This window comes from Panthera pardus, unplaced genomic scaffold, assembly GCF_024362965.1.
Source record: "Panthera pardus isolate Hobbes unplaced genomic scaffold, ASM2436296v1 HiC_scaffold_12, whole genome shotgun sequence".
NCBI classification, from domain to species: Eukaryota; Metazoa; Chordata; class Mammalia; order Carnivora; family Felidae; genus Panthera; species Panthera pardus.
The window spans coordinates 8,591,834-8,614,964 of NW_026526677.1; the positions used below are offsets into that span (position 1 = coordinate 8,591,834).

The window sequence follows — 23,131 nt, forward strand, 5'->3', positions numbered from 1 at the left end:
ACTCTCCAAAGTATACACCTTAGAAGAAAGGCTGTTGAAATGCTTATTCTGAAAAGGAGTAAATGGTTAAGAAATTTTAAGTTTTAGCAGTTAATCAGCTTTAACTTCATTTTGAAGAATAAACCTCCTTGGGGTGCCTGGGTGGCTCAATGGTTAAGCATCTGGCTTTGGCTCAGGTCATGACCTCATGGTTCATGAGTTTGAATCCCCGTGTTGGGCTCTGTCCTGATGGCTTAGAGCCTGGAGCCTGCTTTGGATTCTGTGTCTCCCTCTCTCTCTGCCCCTACCCTGCTCACATTCTCTCTCTCAAAAATAAATAAATATTTAAAAAAATAAATAAACCTCCAACTCAAGAATCTGTACAACTCTTCCTATGTTCCATGCATTAGTTTTTCGAAATTTGTAAGTATGTATCTCTAAGCAAACTGAAATGTGGCTGAATTAAAAAAAAAAATAAGCGAGGCTTTATGACCACAAGTGGGAAACTGTACATTAATAAAAGGGAAACAGGTAATTAAGTTTTTGGTATGAACAATTATTGATGTAAAGAAAAATGCAAAGATATGTTCACACTGATTATTTTATCTTACATTAATAGCTCACAATAATAAATGAAGCCACTTTTCGAGTTGCAAAAGACAGATTCAAATTTTGTGACTGCTAAAATGGGTTAATAGTCTGCCCTGCTACAGATTTACCCTTAACCAAAGACATTCCCTTCCCTTCAAAATGGCACAGAAGGACCACCGAGTAACAAAACTATTTGTCAAAGACAGACCCAAATGCTTTTGTCCACGAATCTATTTAGCTTGAAGTTCAATGTTTATTATTTTTCTTTTGATATAACATTTATGCCGAAATACATAACACATTCACTGATTTTGGAGACATGCATACACCTAATTAACTCCATCAAGCTACAGAACATTATCATCACCCCAGAAAGTTTCCTCATGTTTCTTTGCAGCCAACATCCCAAGATACAACAAGTGCTCTGATTCTTTTTCCTACATAGACCAGTTTGCTTGTTCTATAATTACACCTAAATGGAATCATGCAGTATGACTTTTTTTGCACTGTTTCTTTCACTTGGCATAATTTCGGAGATTCATCCATATTGCCACAAGTATCAAAAGATAACTAGCTATATCACAGGTTATCTACTCCCTTGTTGATGGACCACTAGCTATTTCCAGTTTTGAGCTATGATGAATAAAATTGCTATGAACATAACAAGTTTTTGTATGAATATATTTGTATTTCTCTACAGGGGAGTTACAAGCTCATAGGGTAGCTGCACGTTTAGGGTCGCTAAGAAACTGACCAACTTCCTCCAAAGTATTTGTACATTCTTACCAATAATTTATGAGCGTCTCAGTTGTTCCACATCCTTGCCAACATTAGGTGTTGTCAGTCTTTAGTTTCAGCCACTCAGGTGAATGTGCAATGATATCTTATTTTAATTATGTGAAGACTCCCACGTTGAACACATTTTTATTGGATTATTGGTCATTTGTACATCTTCTTTTGTGAAATGCCAGAATCTTTTCTAATCAGTTTTTTTTTATAATGTTTGTCCTTTCATTGTTAAAATATAGTAGTATTTTCTAGATACTAATCCTTTATGAGACACATGTTTTTTAATACTTTCTCCCAGTCAATGGTTTGCCTATTAGTGGCATCTTTTAATGTGCAGGTTTTAATTTTGAAGTTTAATTTATCGAGTTTTTATTTTACGGCTAGTGCATTGTATGGTGCAATAAACTTATGCCTAAACCCCCAAGTCATGAAGATATTTTACACTTTCTTTGAAAAGTTTTATTGTTTAAAAAAAAAAGTTTTACTGGTTTAGTTTCTATGTTCAAGTCTCTGATCCATTTTAATTTTTCATGTCATGTGAAGTAGGGATTGTGGTAGACAGAATGCTAAGATGGCTCCCGAGACTCTTGCCCATTGGTGTATACGTCCTGTATATATGTCCCGCATATGTCCCAGTGTGAGCATAACCTGTAAATATGATGGGATAGTAGTCACTCTTGTGTTTATCTTTCAGTTACATAAGACCTGGTAGTAGACTGGAGAGAAATTCTCCTGAAAACTTTGAAGAAGTAAGCTACCATGTGATGAGAGGGCCATGAGACCAGGAACTGAGTATGGCTCCCAGCCCCCCGTCAGCAAGCAAGAAAATGGGGATCCGGCCCTACGACCTCCTGAACTCTGCCAACAACCTGTGAAGAGAACTCCAAGTCTCACATAAGACCACAACCCTGTTCACACCTGGTGTTTTCAGAGCACACTTTATTTCAGCTAACCTGTGCCACACTTGTGATCCATGAAAACTGTGAGATAATAAATTGTTGATTTAAGTTCCTACATTTGCAGCGAATTGTTATTTCTGAATTTTGTTTCTTAGATCTATTTTTTGCCTCTTTTGCAAGTACTACATTGTCTTTATTACTGGAGTTTTATAATGTCTTAAAGTGAGTATTCCAAGTCTTCCAACTTTGTTCTTTTTCAAAATTGCTTTGGGTTTTCTAGGTTCTGTGTATTTCCATAGACATTTTGGAACGAGTCTATTAATTTCTATAGAAAAAATTCTCCTGGGATTTTGAATTGTATTGAATCCATTGATGAATCTGGGTAGGACTGATATCTAACAATACTGAGGCTTCCATGAACATAGCATGGCCTTCCTGTTAGACAGCTCTTAAGCTTTTCTTTGCAGTTTTGCAGTTTTGAATATAGAGGACTTGCAAATTTTTTTGTTAAATTTATTTCTATCTTATGCTTTTGATGCTATTGTTTTAAAATTTCATTTTCTGGAGATGCTTGGGTGGCTCAGTTGGTTAAGCATCTGATTCTTGATTTTGGCTCAGGTCACAATCTCATGGTTTCACGAGTTCAAGCCCTGCGTCGGGCACTGCACTGACAGCTGGAGCCTGCTTGGGAGTTTCTCTCTTCCTCTCTCTGTGCCTCCCCCACTTGTGCGCGCGCTCTCTCTCAAGGTAAATAAACTTTAAAAAGATTTTAAAACATATGTCGTTTTCTAGTCTTTCTCGGCCCTAGCACCATCTTCTTAGAATCTACCTCTGTGCCATGAAAGCCAAGTTAGGAAGAAGCAAATGCACAGGCTGTAGACTAAAGTGTAAAAGAAAGATGAGGCTGAGGTCCAAGTAAACCACTAGCTTGTGCACCCACAGAAGCTACAGGAGAAGAAAGTCAGAGGCCAGGGACACTGGTACAATTTTTTGGACTGCATGCCTACGTTCTAGAGCTTGATTCAATGGATCTAGAACACCCATCGTCATCTGATCATATCGACCACCTTTGAGAGGCCTACCTTGCTCATATAAAAACAGCCCCTTTTGGTCCTTTGCCCTGGACTGATATACTTAATGCCAAAATATCTCAGGACTAATTCTGTTTTCATTTGTGGCTGAATGTAACACACATATACTGTCTCAACTGAGGGAAAGAAATTTAAAAAATAGAATTTCATTTCCTGATTATTTGCTGCCAGCACATAACAAATCAAACTGAGTTTTGTGCATTAACCTGTAACCTTGCTAAATCCACTTATTAGCCCTAGTAGTTGTTTTGCAAATTCCTTAGGATTTTCTATGTAAACAATCATGTCAACTGTAAACGAAGACAGTTTGACAACTTCTTTTCCAGTCTTCATTCATTTTATTTCTATTTCTTGTCATAATTCAATGGGTAGGATGGACCTCCAGTGTGATGCTGAATACAAAGAGAGTGAGCACTCCTGCCTTATACCCAATCTCAAGGGGAAAGCATTCGCTATTTTGGCATTAAGGATGATGTCCGCTGTCGTTTTCAACAGAAGTCATTTATTAGACTAAGGAGATTACCTTCTAGTCCTTGTTTGCTGAAAATTTTGATCAGGAAAAGGATGTTGAGGTTTTTCAAATGTCTTTTCTGTACTGACTGAAATAATCACAGTTTTTCTATTATGTTAATGTTCTGAGTTACACTGATTGATTCTCCAATCTTAATACAGGCTTGTATTCCTGCAACAAACTGTACTTAGTCATGGTGTATTAACCTTTTGATACACGGCTAGATTTGATTTGCTAATATTTTAAGGAATTCTCATTTTCTAAAGGATTTCTCATCTTACTATGTTCATGAGGGATATTAGTCTATAATTTTCTTTGCAATGTCTCTGTCCAGTTTTGATATTACTATATACTTGTCTAAGAGTTGGAAAGTGTTCTCTCCTTTTTCCTTAAAAGCTTGAAAAAGTCCCAGTAAAACCTCTGGCCCTGAACTTTTTTTGCATGACAGATTTTTGATAATGAATTTAATAGAAACTGTGTTAGTTTCAGTAAGTTGTATTTTTCCAAGAGTTTGTCCATTTCATCTAAGTTGATAAATTTCTTGGCCTAAAGCTATTCATAATATTCTATTATCCTTTTAATATCTGTAGGATCTGAAGTGGCGATCCCTTTTTCATGCTTGATATTGGTAATCTGGTTCTGTTCTTTTCTTGATCAGTCAAGAAATCGATTTTGTTGATCTTTTCCAGGAACTAAATTTTGGCTTTGTTAATTTTGTTTTTTATTCCACTGATTTCCGCTCTTATTTTTAATATTTTCTTTCTTTTCACTTAAAAAATATTTTTTAATGTTTATTTTTGAGAGAAAGAGAGAGAGAGAGAGAGAGACGGCGCACAAGCAGGGGAGGGGCAGAGACAGAGAGGGAGACACAGAATCTGAAGGAGGCTCCAGGCTCCTCAGCACAGGGCCCAACACAGTGCTCAAACTCATAAACCATGAGATCATGACCTGAGCCGATGTTAGATGCTTAACTGAGACACCTAGGCGCCCCTACTTTGCTCTTTTTTCTAGCTTAAAAAAAATTTTTTTTTAAAGATTTTTAAGTAATCTCTATACCCAACACGGGGCTCGAACTCACAACCCCGAGATCAAGAGCTGCGTGCTCTGAGCCAGCCAGCCAGGTGCCCCCTTTTCTAGCTTTTTGAATTGAAAGCTTAAATCACTGAATATAGATATTTTTCTAATATCAAAATTGAGAGCTATAAATTTCTTTCTGCACTGCACTCCAGAAGTTTGATATACTGTATTTTCACTGTATTTCAGTTTAAAGCACTTAAAATTTTTTCTTGTGATTTCTTCGTTGAGCTATGGATTACGTAAATGTGTCTTGCTTAATTTCTCAATGCTTAGGAATTTTCTTAGGTATCTTATTTTCATTTAAGATTTAATTTCATTATGGTCTTAGAATATATTTTGTATGACTTTCATCTTTTAAGTTCACTGGGTTTTTTTATGGCCTAGCATATTGTCTACATTGGCCAATTTATTTCTTGTCCACTTGCAAAAGACTGTGTATCCTGCCATTGCAGGGTACAGCGTTCTATAAATATCATCTAGGTCAAAGTGGTTGACTGCAGCACTCAGGTCTGCGTGTGTGCGCATAGGTGTGTGCAGGTTGGTCTATCAATTGCTGAGAAAGAGGCATTCAATCTTCCAGGGGTGCCTGGGTGGCTCAGTCAGGTAAGCATCTGACTCTTGATTTTGGCTCAGGCCATGATCTCACGGTTCATGAGACTAAGTCTCACACTAGGCTCCGTGATGACAGCAGTGCCTGCTTGAGATTCTCTCTCCCTCTCTCTCTGCCCCTCCACTGCTCACACGTGTGAGCTCTCAAAATAAACTTAAAAAAAAAAACCACAAAAAAACTCCAATTATGATTATAGAATTGCCTATTTCTCTTAAGTCTGAAATTTTTGCTTTAAGTATTTTGAAGCTGTTATTAGGTACATACACATTTATGACTGAAGATTTCTTGATACCTTTTATCATGACAACAGGTCACTTTTCATTTCTGGTAATACCCTTTGTTGTCTTACGCTTCAATTTTGCATGGTATTCATTTATATATTTTTTGGTATATACGTTTCCATCTGCTTCCTTTTTACCTATCTGTGTCTTTAATGTGCAGCTTTTATAGTCAGCACATAGATGGGTCTAGCAGTTTTATGTAGTCTGCCATTCTACTGATCGTAGTGTGTAGTCCACTAAACATTGATATGGTTGCATTAAGTCTCCCATTTTATCACCATGTCCTCTGTCTTCTTTCTTTTTTTGCCTTCTCTTTGATTATTTGAAGATGTCATCTATTGGCTTTTCAGCTACGTCTTTGTATTATCATCTTAGTGGTTGTTTCCGAGTATATAATACACAACTTTGAATTTTCAGTCTACTTAAAATTAACATTTACACTTCAAAAAGATGTAGAAATTCTTGCTATAGAAGTTCATATATTCTTTTGTTATAAATTGTTATACGAATAACATTACAATCTCCACACACATTATAATTTCTGCTTTGAAGAGTCCTATATACTTAAAATTTTTTTTAAATGTTATTTATTTTTGAAGGAGAGAGACAGAGCATGAGAGGGGGAGAGGAGCAGAGAGGGAGGGAGACACAGAATTCGAAGCAGGCTCAAGGCTCTAAGCTGTCAGCACAGAGCCCGACACGGGGCTCGAACTCACAAACTGTGAGATCATGACCTGAGCTGAAGTCGGACGCCTGACTGAGCCACCCAGGCACCCCAAGTCCTATATATTTTAAATTAGAGGAAAAACTTTTTTTTTTAAGTAAGCTCTACGCCCAATGTGGGGCTTGAACTCATGATCCTAAGATCAAGAGTTGCATGCATGCTCTATTGACTGAGCCAGCCAGGCACCCCGAAAAATTAAGCCTTTAGTATTTTTTCAGGTATTTAGCATTTCTAATGCTCTTTATTCCTTCCTGGAGGTCTGAGTTTCTATCTGGTATCAACTCTAATCTGAAGGATTTCCTTTAGTGTTTCTTATAGTGCAGATCTTCTAGTGACAAATTCTTAGTTTTCTTTTATCTAATAATTTAGTCTTTATTTTGCCTTCATTCTTGCAGAGTATTTTTGCTGAATAGAGAAATCTGGGTCGACGTTTTTTCCCCTGTTTGACACTTTGGAAGATGTTATTTCAGTCTTCTAGCATTTGTGGTTTCTGGTAAGAAGCTAGCTCTAATTATAATTGCCATTCCCTTTTATATGTCATTCATTGCTCTATAGTTACTTTTAAGATATTCTCATCTTTGGCTTTAGTAATTTGACTATAATACTGTAAAAGAAAGGGTTAACTAAGTAGGCCTCAAATGCTCAAACCCTGTACATGCCAAAGAAAGGTCAGTCTTCAGGACTGGTCCTTGGCTGGCTCCTAGGAGATGAACTCTGAGCCCTTGGACTATCCTGGCTGGTGTTTTTTTGCATGCCTGAGCACTTGAGCCATGCTGTACTAGTGTGACCAGGTGAGTTTATTCTAACAATATGATGTATGGCAAACATCTGGTTTTACTCTGGGGGTCTGAGTAGCTAGGGTCAGCCATGTGGGCACTGCACGGCATTCTGGACACCAAGCACTGAGTATAGCTTCCCTTATTGGCAACACTGCACATGCTGTCATATCACTGATGGGAAAATTAAGGGCATCCCTGTGTGACTCCTCTGGCCACCAGGAAGCTTGCACCTGGTTTCTCCTGGACTTCATCCCATGTGCCTTTCTCCTTTGCCAATTCTAATCTATGTCCTTTTGCTGCAATGAACTCTTAACTGTAAGTATAACAGCTTCTCAATCCTGAATCCTTCGAGCAAATCATTGAGCCCGAAGGTGGTCATGGGAACCCCTGACACATGTACAAAGGTATGGTTCTTTTCTTATCTTAATGTTTCCGCTAAAGCTTCTTTAATCAGTAAATGTGTGTGTGTGTGTGTGTGTGTGTGTGTGTGTGTGTAATGAGGCATTCTTTTGCTATTTTGTCTTCATATATATTCTCACTTCTGTCTCTCATTGTCCTTTCCTTCTGAAACTTCCAATTATATGAGTTGGATCTTATAATAATTTCCCAAAGGTATCCGAAGCTCAGTAATATATTTTTCTTTCTGTTCTTCAGGTTGAATAACTTTCTGTTCATCTGTTACCAACTTCACTGACTCTTTCCCTTTGTGATCTCCATTTTGCTGTTAAGGCTACTCAGTGAATTTTGATTTCAGCAGCTGTATTTTACAGTTCTAAAACCTCCACTTGGCTCTTGTATTTTTCTCTATTTCATAATAATAGCTGCCTTAAAACCCCGGTTTCCAAATTCCAACAAATCAAGTTAGTTGTTGTTCACTGTCTTTTTCTTCAGACCGGGTCATATATTCTCAGCTTTTAAAATGTGCAGTTTTGCATTATATCTTGGACACTGTGAATATTACGTTGTACAGCCTCTGGACTCCGTTATATTCCTCTGGAGAGTGCTGATACTTGTTTCAGTATGCACCTAATTTGGTGCATCAAACTGCAAACTCTTGCCTCTTGGGCACCATCTCCAATCTTAGTTCACTTCTTTTTTCTAGAGCTGAGCTGCCTGTAGTCTTCCAAGCATGTGTGTAGTTCAAGGATTAAATGGAGGTGTATACAGACAGTATGTACACAGAATTTTAGGCTCTCACTCTCTGGATCTTTCCTCTGCAGGATTCTTCCTTCTTTCACTTTTCAGTGGTTGAATGACTGTGGCTGACCCAAATTCTGTCCTCTCGTAAGTTTTCTATGAAAGCTTTATTAGCCAATCTGCTGGGTGTCAACTTCAGCTGTCATCTGGCTAACAGCAGTAAACATGGAGAACAGATTCCATGTTTTCTCTTCTTGGAAGTGTCAGTCCCTTTTCAGAATCTGCCTGCTTCTGTTCATTTTCCAGGGCCTTCCGATCTTTTTTTTCCTTCCAATTTTGTCCAGAATATATAGTTATATGCAGAAAGATCAGTTCCAGTAAAAGCCTACTTGGCCATACTGCAAGAAAAACCAGTGTGATGTTATTTTTTAAAAATTTACTTCCGTTTCACGTGTGTGGGCATACAGATTTTTAAAAATCTTTTTAAAGTTTTGTTTATTTAAGTAATTTCTACACCCAACATGGGGCTTGAACTCATTATCCTCCTGAGATCAAGAGTTGCATCTTCTTCTGAGCCAGCCAGGCACCCAATATAGATTCACTTTTAATCATTATTCTGAATATCTTGTTTTCTAACTTGTGCTTTTCTACTGTAATCATTCCATCATATAACAAAAACTCTACAAAGGTATTCAATAATACAATTTTTATTAATAAATTATGAACATTTGAGGCACCTGGCTGGCTCAGTCAGTAGAGCACACAACTCTTGGTCTCAGGGTTAAGTTCAAGCCCCACATTGGGTGTAGAGATCATGTAAAAAAATAAATAAAATCTTTAAAAAAGTAAATTATGAACATTTTCACATACCAGCAGAAACTCCAGCTCTGATGGCAAACTGACAAGAACTAGAAAAATAATGCACATACCTAGAAGTTAAATTGATGAGCAGCGGCACTCTGACCCTAGAGAAATACTTGTATATGTGTAAAACCAGACAAGTACAAAGATGTTAACTTCAGCACTGTCTTTAAGAGTAAAAAATGGAAAACATCCCAAATACTAATCAAAAGGGAAATAACATAGATAAAAAGGATTACTACACAGCTGTCAAAATGAATAAATTATTCATTTCTTTGAAATTATATATATTTCAGTATGGAAGGAGTTAAAAAACCCTAATGTCGAATGAAACAAGTTGGATATCAAAGATGGTAATATTAATAAAAGTTTAAAAACACAAACCAATACTACATACACATACATTTAAAGTAAACTGAAAGCATTTATCAGGTCCATGATGGTGGTTGCCTCCAGAGAAGGGAAGAAGGGAGTAAGTGGGACAGGTGGTAATCAAAGGGTTCCTTAGTTTGGAGGCAATCAGGACCATTAACAGTAATGTTAATTAACAGAAGTTAATTCTACATACAGAAATGTGAGTGTATGTCTTTTTGTACTTTCCTATATTTTTCCATTTCTTAAAAAAAAACCTGCAACAACTTCAGTGGCTGCATACTTGACTGCACAGATAGGTCATAACATAGCCTACCAATCTCTAATTGTTAGGACACTGAGATACCTGCCAATATTCTGAACAGCACTACAAAAACATCTTTGTAATTGTTGTTTTTTTTTTTTAATTTTTCTTAACGTTTATTTATTTTTGAGACAGAGAGAGACAGAGCATGAACGGGGGAGGGTCAGAGAGAGGGAGACACAGAATCCGAAACAGGCTCCAGGCTCTGAGCTGTCAGCACAGAGCCCGACGCGGGGCTCGAACTCACGGACTGCGAGATCATGACCTGAGCCGAAGTCGGCCGCTTAACCGACTGAGCCACCCAGGCGCCCCTGTAATTGTTTTTGCACATACAATTTCTTCCCCTTAGAATAAGTTCCTAGAAACATAATTGCTAGCTCAATTCTAGGTCTTTGTTACATATTGCCAAAATGTCTTCCAAAAAAGTTGTAACAACTTACACACACCTATCACCAAAATATATACCTGCCTATTTCCTTGCATTCTTGCCAATCTGGATACTAAAATCCAAAAAATGGTCTTCACTCAATTAGGTGTATGAGCAGGGATTTAAATTTTCCCCAATTAGTTATATCATAGCTCATATCACAGTTATTAAACTATAATGTTATCATAAAGGGAATGAAATTAGGCTTCATTAGGAGTTTATACACAATGTATCATAAAACAGCAAAAGAAAAATAAAATACCGTTAATACTTTTCTTTTGCCTATTTCTCCCCACAGTTTCAGGCAGAACATAATTACGGAATTGGTTTATCTTTTTAAATTTTTTTATTTTAGAGAGAGAGAGAGCATGAGAAGGGGAAGAGAGAGAGAGAGAGAGAGAGAGAGAGAGAGAGAATCATAAGCAGGCTCCACAATGAGACCAACGTGGGGCTTGATCCCATGACCCTGGGATCATGACTGGAGCTGCAATCAAGAGTTGGACATTCAAGTGACTGAGCCACCCAGGTGTCCCGAACTGGTTTAACTTTAAAAGGAAGGCTATTCACATGTACTACTTAGAACTAGAGACTGATGTATTTTGCTGAAGTAGTTACATTTTAAAGATTTATTCATAAAGTAAGACAATTTAAAAAGATTTTCTGGGAGCGTCTGAGTGGCTCAGTTGGTTGAGCATCTGACTCTTCATTTCAGCTCAGGTTATGATCCCAGGGTCATGGGATTGAGCCCCACTGCTCTGCACCACAGAACCTGCTTCAGAAGTCTCTTTCTCCCTCTCTCCCTCTCTCCCCTCCCCTGCTCTCTCTTTCTCAAAATAAATTAACTTAAAAAAAAAAAGAAAAGAAAAAAAAATAAAAAGGTTTTCTGTTTTGAAGCCTGCAAAGGAAGACTTTTTAGCGTCTTGATCTAATTATATTGGTTTTTAATTAGCATCTAAATATATCTACTAATTACAGAATTTAGCCACTGACAAATATCCTAAACTTCCACAGCCCTTTTCACCTCTCACAATAGATTAAATAACTCAGTTAAGAATTAGTAATAATTAGTATTTACACAGTTTGTTATTTACTACAACACTATAAAGGATGGCAAAATAATTATAGCCATATTAACAAAGGAAGATGTTGAACCAGTTAGATGAGCTAAGGTCACGCTAAAGCAGGAATGTGCCAAAATTAGACACCAAAATTCTTGTAGCCTAATTCCCATATGCCTCATCACACAAAAGAATCTATAAGAATTACAACAACAACTCATGAGGAAATCTAGAGTCAGAGAATATTATTTTTATATTTTAGAGAAACAGAATCTTAAGCAGGCTCTGCACTGAGTGCAGGACTCAATCCCACGACCCTGCACGACCCCAGCTGAAATGAAGAGTCAGATGCTCAACTGATGGGAGACACCCAGGAGCCCCTACAGTCAGAGAGTATTATTAAAGTGATACTGAAGATAATCTTCAACATTCTCGCATTATAGATAAGGAAACTAAGGCCCCAAAAGGTGATATAACTTCACTGTTCAAAGCCACACTTCTAGATGTTGTAAAGCAACAATGAGAATTCACTCCTTAATCCAAGCTCAGCAATCGTCAATCACTAGAGGATAACAGCTCTCCTTAGCAGTCACTTCAAATTTTTTAGTTTGTGAAACAGTCTCAATGTTTTCACTGATACTGATCAATTCATTCACTAACAATTAATTACCCGGTACCTACCACATGCTAGGTCCTGTACTATGCGGTATTTATTATATGCTAGGCACTGCATTACCTGCATTTCCACAATTAATCCCTACAATATTAATATAAGGTAAGCACAATTGTCTCTATATTAAAGATTAAAATTTAGAAAGACTAAGTAAACCACCTGTAGTCTTCAGAAAGGAAATATAAAGGAAATGGTGCCCTTCCACTTCAGCAGCCACTGAAGAGCAGCAACCACGTCTCTGCAGACCCCATGGTCCTGGGTCTCAACAAGGGCCCCAAGGTGACCAAGAACTTGAGCAAGCCAAAACACTGCCGGCATGAGCACCCCACCAAGCACATCAAATCAGTGCAAGACAAGATCTGAGAGGTGTGTTTCACTCCTCACGAGAGGCACCCCAGCAAGAGGAGCTGAGCAGGTTCTGGCTGCCACCAGGATAGGAAAGTGGCTGCTAAGGGCTGGGCTTCCTGTCCATTCTGTGCATAACAAAACCTTTACAGAAGAAGAAGAGGATAAAAGAAAATAGTATAATCACATTTATAAGTTTATCCTAACAAAAAAATCTTTTTATTTTAAATATTGTAACTCCATGTATGATTTCATTTGAAAAAAGGGATCTATTGTCAAAGAAGTTCGGACAACCACAGATCCCTATATAGCACCTATGAGTGACCATATAGTAAGTATAGATCTTAGACCAGAAGTTGGGGGTACCTTTTGGAAGGCTTGGAATATCCTTTTTTTCTTACATCTTCTAAGACCCCGGAACAGATAGCATTTGAAGTAACTTAACTGAAGGCTGAGTGTGAGAAAAGTCATCAAAGAAACAGAGACAATGGGAAGGGCTTCTAGTACCACTTAATAAATGTTGGCCTGAACAATATTAAATAAGGTCCAAAGTAGAAGAATGCATGACTTCTCTTGAGCAATACTCACAAAACAGTACTACAATATAATACTGGTTACCTACTTTCAGAACATAAAATCTCTGTAGTATAAGATCAAATTAATTAAAAGTTTCATTTGCTGTCATTCCCAGCAGGAATTCCTTTATCTTTGATTGCTAAATAGGTTTCACAAGGCCCACAGCAAAAAACCCAAGTGCTAAGCAGTGCAACTGTTATGGAGATTTAAAAATAAGCTTTGGGGGTGCCTGAGTGGCTCAGTTGGTTGAGTAACTGGCTCTTGATTTCAGTTCAGGTCATGATCACAGAGTATGGGATCAAGCCCTGCATCAGGCTCTGTGCTGAGTGTGGGGCCTCCTTGGGATTCTCTCTCTCTCTCTCTCTCTCTCTCTCTCTCTCTCTCTCTCTCTCTCTCTCCCTCTGCCCCTCTCCCCTGCTTGTGCTAGTTCTCTCTCTAAAATAAAAAAGTTTTAAAAATTACTAAAAAAAAAAATAAGCTTTGTAAATAAATATATGCCTAATGACATCCTTAAATGCAGCAACTGCCCTAGGGCCAACCTATAGGGAAAGGAGAACCTTGAAACAATTGGAGCATAAAAAAATGTTTTAAGGAGAATATTAATTTTAACAAGTGTTCTGATTTGGGAAATATTTGTAGAAGAAAACCAAATCAAGCAACCATGAAAAAAATTTACCTTTCTCCACTATACAATGTGTTTTTATTCTTGCCATAATTTTGGTGATATAAAATCAGAGACTTAGAAAAATGGCATTCTATTAAATAATCAATCACAGCAGAAGTAATCACATGCAGTATTTCTAATGTAAATGATTACCTGAGAAGTCCGTCAGAAGTCTTGCTAGGACTTGCTTGTTTACCACTTCAGTCTTACTAAGGCTCGATATATCTACCCTAGTAGTTTCTGTGACAATTGTGGGCTTCTTGGAAATCCCAAGATCAGATCCAGTGTTAACTTCTGTGTGTTCTAGGACATCATACGCTCTCTGAAGCCAAGAGGATTCTGGAGCACATGTGAAAGTGTGCTCGAGTGTTTCTTCAGGAGGAGATTCTACATCACCCTGCACAGAAGCTGACTTCTCAGTCCTCCTTTCACTCAATTCTTTAAGGGCTTTGATTGTGAGCTCTTCCTGTTCTAAGTCAAGAGATGCCGCTGGAGTACCTCGGGCAGGGAAAACACCCAGAACCTCACTTCCATTGGTCTCTTTGCTTTGTTCCATGTGTTCGCTTCTTCGGTCTTTAATTTCAGAACCACCTGACTCACTTTCATGCAAGACTTCCACAGCAAGACTTGTTTTAAAGTCCCTAGTCTTCTCTGATGTTGCGTCAAAGGCATTCCCTTCACCTTTACCTATGATTCCTTTCTCTCTGGTTTCTGTAAAGGCTGCTATCAGGTCCTCTGGGGAAGAATCATCCACATCTTCAACATTTTTTTCATGTGATGACTCCAAATAGGCAGAGGTTGTCACATTTAGTGAGAATTCTGTCTCATGAAGAACACCTGGAGATACAGCTGAAGGATGCTGTGGGTTCTCAGTTGCAACATGTTTTTCAGCAGCAGCTTCACTCATACTACCTGACTGCTGCACATCTTCTGATGTGATCTTCAGATCACGTACTTGTGAACATGCTGCCTCACCCGCTGGACTCCTTTCGGGAATATCAGGCTGAACGTGTGCTGCCTCAGGGTCACTGACTGGCCCTTCAAAGGTTTCACATGTTTTGTTTTCCCTATTGCAATTGAAAGCCTCTTCGATTTCTCTTTCATCTCTTTTTACAATAGCACTTGGAATGGAAACAGGTTTTTCAGCCTGAATTTTTTTACCTTCAAATGAAACACTGGTTGTGATGTCCTCTATTACTGTGTCATCAGACTCACCAGAACTATCAGCTTCTGTCACTTCTCCTAACACAGAGCTCTGCCAGTTCATTTCATCTTTCAGGTGGCCATCAGGTAAAACCACTTTCACGGTGGCCGCTCCAGAACCCCGAGAGACACCTTTGTCAAATGGAGATCCAGGGAACTCTGCGACTGTGTTATCTTGTTTCTGCGCATGGCCTCCCACACCTTTGATATTGACTTCCTTTGTGGAATTGAGACAATCTGGTACAGGTTTGTCAATGTTAGCATTTTCTTGGGGGAGGGATTCCTGTGCCCAATCACCTGCTGATTTAGTGATGGGAGTGTTCCCATTAATAGAACGTATAGGAATTTTCTGGTGAGTGTTAGTTTTAAGATTTACAACCGGGATTTCTGATTTATATTCACTCATGTCAAGTCCTGTGGTTTTTGTGATGTAGTCAGACTTACAGCTCTCTTCTTTTGCTTGGGGAACCAAATCCCAAGTCAGTATTTCATTAGTAAAGTTATGCATATCATTCACACATCTAGACACTTCTTCCAGTGCTGCAGTTGTGTGTGAAAACTGTCTAGTGAGCAATGCAGAGGTTGGGTAACGCCCTGCCTCTTTACTTCTCAGTGGAAATACTTTGTCATTAGACTCTAAAATGTCTGCAGATGTTTCTTTATCAGTGTTCATTGCCCAGCTACCAAAATCATTTGTGCTCTCCTTATATACATCTTTAAATTCTTTGTCAAATGCTTGTTTGTCAATAATTACTTCAAATGGTGACTCAGGGGAATCCTTTTCAATAATACCACCTCCTGAAACTTCAGATGGGGACAAGGAATATTTACAAATGCCTTCTGCCTTAGACTGCTGGGTCAGTGGTTTCTGAGCTGTCAGCAAAGTGAACTTGTCATCAGCATCCAATTCAGTTTTACCGTCTGTACTTGGTACCTCATTTGGGTTCTTGGACTCTTGATCTTTATTTATTTGCTGTTCCAGTAGACTCATTTCCTTTGAGAGAAAAGCAGGACGATCTGGGAAATTGGCCGGAATGAAAGGACGGTTACACTGAACTCCTTCTGCCACAGAATCTGGGGAGTATGCTAGGTCTTTACTGGTCTCTTGAGGCTTTTCCATCTTTTTCACATCTAGGAGAGCCAAGGAGTCTTTTCCTTCTTTGGCTAAAATAGGCTGGCTGCCTGACACTTTGCTTTTTTCTCCGTGTAGTATTGTAAGGTCATTGTTATGCATTTCAGAAGATGAAAAAGAGGAAGTCATAATTTCTGAAGGTGGCTCACCAGAGCAAAGAGAGCTCAATCCCTCTATGGTCAGAATTTGAAAGAAAAAAGTTTGTTTACCAGGCACAATTACACATTAACTACTCAGGCCAAGCAGCATGCTTTTCATTTTTCAAGTTACATATATATATATACACACAGGATGTATATATACACATACACATACACGCACACAACACACGTAAATATGTAACAAAACAAGGACCAACAGTAATCCTATAAAACATGCATAAAATTGCCAACAGTCAAACAGAAAAAGCTGTATCATGCTACAAATTGCAAATGACAAAATTTCATGACATATTTTTCAGTCTACTTTTTCCATTGTAAACGTAAAGCATAAAGAAGTATAAAAAGATTGGAAAGTCTGGGAAGGTTCCTTCCTTTGTTTTTTTTGGTAGAGCTATTCAATGTAATCCATATAAAACAACTCACTATTATGAAGCACTGATATGCTCTCATCTGTAAGCTGCATATTTCAGTACACACGGCTTCTACAAATCCACTGTTACAGTCCAACAATTTGAGATGGAAAAAAAAAAGCGACTCCCAGTTCTTTTGATTCTCAGGAGACATAGCAGATTCCTCCCAGGTCTAAGAATCAGACTAGAATTATTGTATTCTATCCTAGGGAAGATTGGTCTCAGGTACAGACGGCCTCCTTTAAAAAAAAAATTTGTTTTAATGTTTATTTACTGTTGAGAGAGAGACCAAGAGAGACAGAGAGACAGAGAGAGAGAGGGAGAACGTGAGCAGGGGAGGGACAGAGAGAGGGAGACTACAGAATCTGAAGCAGGCTCTAGGTTCTGAGCTATCAGCACACAGCCCTATGCGGGACTCAAACTCACAAACTGTGATCGTGACCTGAGCCTGAGTTGGACAATTAACTGACTGAGCACCCAAGAGCCCCAGGTGGCCTCATTCGTTTTAAACTAAAGAGTATGAAAAGGATGGCTGACTTCAAATCTCTTGCATCAACTTGCCAATTTAACCAACACTGAACTGTGTGAATCAGTGGGGTTTGTCTTTTGGTTAGGAAGAATTAACTCCAGAAATCCTTTTAAAACAGAAAATATCCTTCTGAAAGTAATACATTAAGTCTTATCAGTTCTTAATACCACAGTAGCCAGTGATTTATCACATTGTTTTCCAACTTTCCAATCTAGCAAGTTTTTACTTGAGAAAAGATCAAAACAACCATCCCAAGGGCAGGTGCTGTCTTTCGTGCATGTTGTTACCTCTGCAGCTGGAACAAAAGTAGGTCTTAAATAAATAGTTCCAACTGAGTGAATCAAAGATTCAGTTTGGTCAGATGAGAGCTAAGCAGGTCCAGGACAGCAACACCTTGAGTGTGAATGAGTAATTGTGAAGATGTGAAAAAGAAAAACCTTTGGGATTACTTTTATTCAGCTTGTATTTTTTTTTTTTTCATGTGAGGAGCTGAATACTTGACGAAAGCAAAATTGTAACTTTATTCAAAATATAAGATTGAAAAGAAAATTAAATATCTTACTGCAATAAATAAAATTCCACTATTATAAAAATGTTTCCAAATGCCAGATGATAAAGTTCCTCCACATCAATGCATCACTGAAATTTCATGTAATAGGATCTGACCTTTTAAAATAGTTTAATTGGAATCTGGGTATTGAGGAAAAAGTCTTTGTAAACTGAGGAATAATAAAGTTTGGTGGTACAAACTGTACTAGTGAGAGAAAATATTTGAAGCAAGGTGAATGCACATTTACTTCTAATGTAGTAGACAGATATGGTTTGCATCTATCATTATATACTATGATATAATATTATATAGTACTCAACAAGACCAAATTAAGGGAACAATATAAATGAAGCTCAGCATTATAGGTTAAAAGGTTCAAAACCTGGGACCTCTGGGTGACTCAGTTGAGCATCTGACTTTGGCTCAGGTCATGATCTCACAGTTGGTTGAGTTCAAGCCCCGTGTTGGGCTCGCTGTTGTCAGCACAGAGCCTGCTTTGGATCCTCTTCCCCCTGCCCCCCGCCCCTCCCTGATCACTCTCTCTCAAAAAATTAACATTAAAAAAAAAAGGTTCAAAACCCTGTAATTTAAAGAACTACGTTTTTAGTAGTTCATTTATAGGCTACACTTAAATCAGAAACATTCCATGATCTGAGCTATGTATTGTTATTGAACTTACTGGTTATTGTTTCTACCAGTTCAATGCTCAATGGATTAAATCTGGATTGGGTGAAACTGTTTGGGAACCCCTCCCTTCAAACATGAGTGGAACTCTGACATGATCAAAACTGAATCCACCTTACAGGGAATGCTCAGCTTACATGATTTATAGAGACTGCACTATCAGATTACTCAGACCAACCATCTTATAGACAAAAATGGACAAAAAGAATTAGTAATAATTCCACAAATATTTACTAAGTACCTATCATGTGCCAGACACTGCTTTAACTAGACTAAGAGGCTCCTGGGTGGCTCTGTCAGTTAAGTGTCTGGCTCTTGATGTCAGCTCAGGTCATGATCTCACAGTTCCTGGGATTGAGCCCTGTGTCGTATATAGTGGCTCCGATAGCTTGGAGTCTGCTTGGGATTCTCTCTCCCTCTCCCCTGCTCATGACGTGCTCTCTCTCAAAAGAAACAAACATTAAAGCAAAAAAAAAAAAAAAAAAAAAAAAAAGAAAAGAAAGAAACTAGATTAAAAGCAGTGAACAAAACAAAAAAATCCTTGCCTTTGTGGTGCTCACAGCACAGAGTGGGAGATAGACAGTAAGCAAAATCAACAAGTAAAATGATGATGTGGTGGTAGTGGGCTTGAAGAAATGAAAAAGAAAGCAACCTGCACTGATTGGTCATCAGAGAATGTGCACATTAGTGGGAAAAAGCATGTTGGAACTGTTCTAACATGCTTTGTCAGGACACACACTTGTCAGTTTTCCAAGCCTTGTTTATCTTCTTTGAACTCTTAATATTGTAAAAGTTTCAAGTTAAATATACGCTAATCTGAGGTAAAGCTAGAAGATTACGTTAGAAATCGTTCTCAGAATACCAGCAAGTCCTGCAATAAATAACTTCCAATATTCTTTAATTAAGACTCATATGACGTCACTCTTATGCACAGAAAAATAACTTATTTGTGTTCCTAGTAATTCTGTGACTTAATATATGGGGTGGAGAGTGCTTTCTGGGAGGTTAGCCTTGGGGGGGCAAAGAGAAAGAGCTCAATGCTGCAGTAATCGCGCAGAGACCGTGACACAGGCGCTAGCTCTCGATATCAGCAATCAGGCTTTCCCACACGTAGCAAAGTAAGGTAGACCCTCACCTGTGCTTTAATTATCATGTTTAGAATTTCAGCAAATGAAAAGAAGTTCTTTGGCTAGTTGAAACCCTAACAAACTTGGACACAGCTGACTTGTACCAAGACAATGGAAAAAACTGGGCTGGAAGTAAAAGAGTTTATAAAGGCATGAAAAAATTAAACAGAATGAAGACCAGCATCTACTAAGCCTTTTTTTAGAACAGCTCCCGTAAGCAAGGACTCTTCCAATTAGTGAGTAGGGCACTTAACAGTCACTGGTGTTGTCCAAGCCTGCAAAACAGCAGGAAACGCCAGGGAGTTTGAAGTTTGTTAGTTTTTAAAATACTATATACTATAAAACTGCCTGATAGAATAACTTGGGATCCTCTTACATTTCAGGAAATGTCCACTCCCTTTCCTTTTTCAGAAGATCCAACCCTTCACGTGTATTACAAGACTTACAACATTACTCAAAACCACTGTCTGTCAAAAAAAATTTCCTCATTGTGAATATTTGCTCATTTATTTTCTATTATAGGATTTAACGTGCATATTCATTTTCAAGAGTTCTAATTAGTTAAAAATAAGGGGTTATTAACAAAGGGGTTATACACTTAACAGCTTTGTTAAAAAGGGAATTATGTATGTTAAGTGAAAAATATCATAAGCCCATGATGATCATGAGAATGTTCCCAAATTTATCCAGTACTGAGTTCTTTGCTTACCTATATCTTCTTAAGCTCTAAATATTTAGAGGTCTCCATTTAAGTGTATTACCTGAAAAAGACTAGGAAATTAAGTTGGCAGTCATAGTCTAAATTTCTAGACCTCTCCCAGACCACAAATTCCTATTAAAAGATGCAAAATAATTTTATCACATTTACTAATCGCATGGTCTTGGCAAGTTGCTTACTCTCATCTAAAAAAACGGGGATACTAAAGCACCTAACTTGAGAACTGCTGTGAAGGTTCAATGAGTTAATATGTGAGAAGAGCTTAGAACACATCCGGCACTTAATAAACCCTCGGTAAACATCCCCTAACACCTCCACATTCTCAAAAAAAATTCTCCTGACATAGAGACTCCACATCATATGCCTTTTTGATAGGGGAGAGTATGTAACACAGAGCAAACTCAGAGTTTTAGACACTTTCCCTCCTACCATTCTCAAATAAAAGGAAGTAATTACTAAGGAGCTTTGATCTATTTCAAAAATCTGAGTGAGGCAACTTCTCAATCAGTTATTACTCAACAAATGCCTGCGGCATTCCAAGAATCATGCTAGGTTCTGTGTAGGTAAAGACATTTAAGACAGCCCAATACAGAAAAGATTTGAAGCCAATGTTGAAAGAAAACAGAACTTTTCCCATTTTACCACCATCAAGGTCAAAGTATATTTTAGTTCAGTGTGCAACTAGCTGAACAGTACAACAAGCTGGCACAAAAACACGGTCTGACACCATCTTTGACAATCCCTTTCAAATTTTAGAACTGCTAGTACTTCATGTGTGATCTCTGACTTACTGACTCAGCATTTCCTGAGATGGATACAATCTGCATTACAAGTGTCCTAGGTAATGAACCTGGTTTGAAACCCACAGCCTGCCTGCACTTGACAACTCCCATCCTGTAAAAATCCCACAGGAGATGAGCCTGACACTTCTCTCTCACTCTTGCCCCTGGATGGTCCTCGTCCAGAAGCACAGCTTATAGGTCAGTGGGGCGAGGGTGGTCCTTTGTGCCTGCTTTAAATGCTTCTACCTACTAATTTCAAAGTATAGGAACTCGAAATTTTGGCTGAATAAGGCAAAAGCTCCATTTGACTAGAGACTTTGGTGTGGGAGTTCTGGAAGAAGTTCCTCTCTCCTATGCCTACAGTATTTTACCTCACAGAACAAGGAGGGGTTAAAAATGGCAGAATGAAAAATCAACTTCCAGGTAAGCACTGTGTTCACACCAAGTAAATGCACTGGAATTGAAAAAGTCCCTTCATGTGTTGTTTATCCTTCAAAACAGCTCCTCTTTTATTCCCCAAACTGCCTTTTCAAAAAAGATGTAGTATTTGTATTTAGGTGTTGGTAACTTAACTACTGAAAACACTGTGATCTAGGAAACAAGTAAACAATAATGTCATCAGAGTTCTTCCTAAAAAGAGCGAATAGCTTAGAATCATTATAGTTACTGTCTGGTTACTCCCCCCACCCCCTCGCCCTCACTAAGGAAATTTATTACTTTTAATTAAAAGGATAGCTGGAACATGGAAAACCATACACATCAGTGAAGAAATACTATGCATATTCATACAAAGGAGGCTTGAAATATTCAGGTATAGGTTTTCCTACACTTGAATTTTCTCATGTTCACAAAACAGGAAAAGACAAATTCTCGTGCAAAACAGTATCAGCAACTTTCAGCCACAGCATCAAAATAGGAAGTTAGCCAGCAGACACTTTGCAGCCAAGCTAGATCCTAAACAAAAAGTCTCTTTTGTACAAAGAAAAATGTTTTGGTTTTGTTAAAAAAAAGGCTGTAACTGGCAAATTTCTTCCCTCAACACTTGCCCCAAAGTTCAGTGTTTAACTTCCTATTCCAGATGCCTACTGCATTACTCAGATTGAATGCAAATGTTCATTACTGCAAATGTGCTCCCAGCTCTCCAGGGTAGGTGGTTCCTCTCTTTCCCATCTTATTTTCACCTACTTTTCTTCCATGTTTTCTAAAGAAAACCAGAGTATTTTCCAGCCTCCACTCTTATCAAAGGTTTCAAAAGTAGAAACCAAATTTCAGTTTGATTTTGTGCTGACGGAGGGAGCACATATCCCCAATGATACTAAATTATATCACTAACAGCGGTAATATGGTTCAAATAGTAATTTCTGCCCCTTCCCCTGCTCTCATGACTGTAACATCAACCTGAAAATGACATCTCTAAAAAATATCCGCAAACCCTAAACTACGACTAATATACTTTACCATAGGCAGTGTTTATGGGCATGGACTTTGGAGTTCTCCATCTGTCACTCTGTGATCTTGAGCAAGTTATCGCACCATTTTAAACCCAGTGTTCTCATCTGGTAAAAGAGCTAGGAGTGCCTTTTCCTCCATAAAACTGGCTGTGAGGAGTAAATGAGATGGTTCTCATCAAGTATTGAACAAGGTAAAAGCTCAATAAAAATGAGCCACATCCTATGTCTATACCTCTGTTGGTATCCTTATTTTACAGTCAGGAAAACACCGTGAAAATGTATTCCCCTATTTTGAAATACTCAGGGATTAGGCTGAAATTAAATTCTGCTTGATAAGAAAAAAGGAATCAATAAGAAAAAGACTACAAAGGATGAACTCAGGAGTACAGTTTATTTAAAAAGAAACGGAGGGACGCCTAGGTGGCTCAGTCAGCTGAGCATCTGACTCGGTTTCGGCTCAGGTCATGATCTCGCTGGTTTGTGAGCTCGAGCCCCACATCAGGCTTTGTGCTGACAGTGCAGAGGCTGCTTCAGATTCTATCTCTCCCTCTCTCTCTGCCCCTCCCCCCCAAGTAAATAAACTTAAAAAAATAAATAAATAAAAAGAAATGGAGTATTCTATTGTCATTACAAATG

General features: G+C 38.2%; 1 protein-coding gene across 3 annotated transcripts in view; it reads right to left on the reverse strand.

Moving 5' to 3' along the window:
* The window catches only part of RTN3 (reticulon 3), a 59,050-nt gene that overhangs the window by 20,245 nt on the left and 15,674 nt on the right, over positions 1-23,131 (reverse strand). The window contains exon 3 of one of the 3 annotated variants that reach the window (XM_053899577.1): positions 13,902-16,256. The exons of the other annotated variants lie outside the window; for them this stretch is intronic. Within the exon in view, the coding sequence (XP_053755552.1) occupies positions 13,902-16,256 (2,355 nt within the window). The remainder of the gene's footprint in view (positions 1-13,901; positions 16,257-23,131) is intronic. 3 annotated transcript variants of the gene reach the window in all.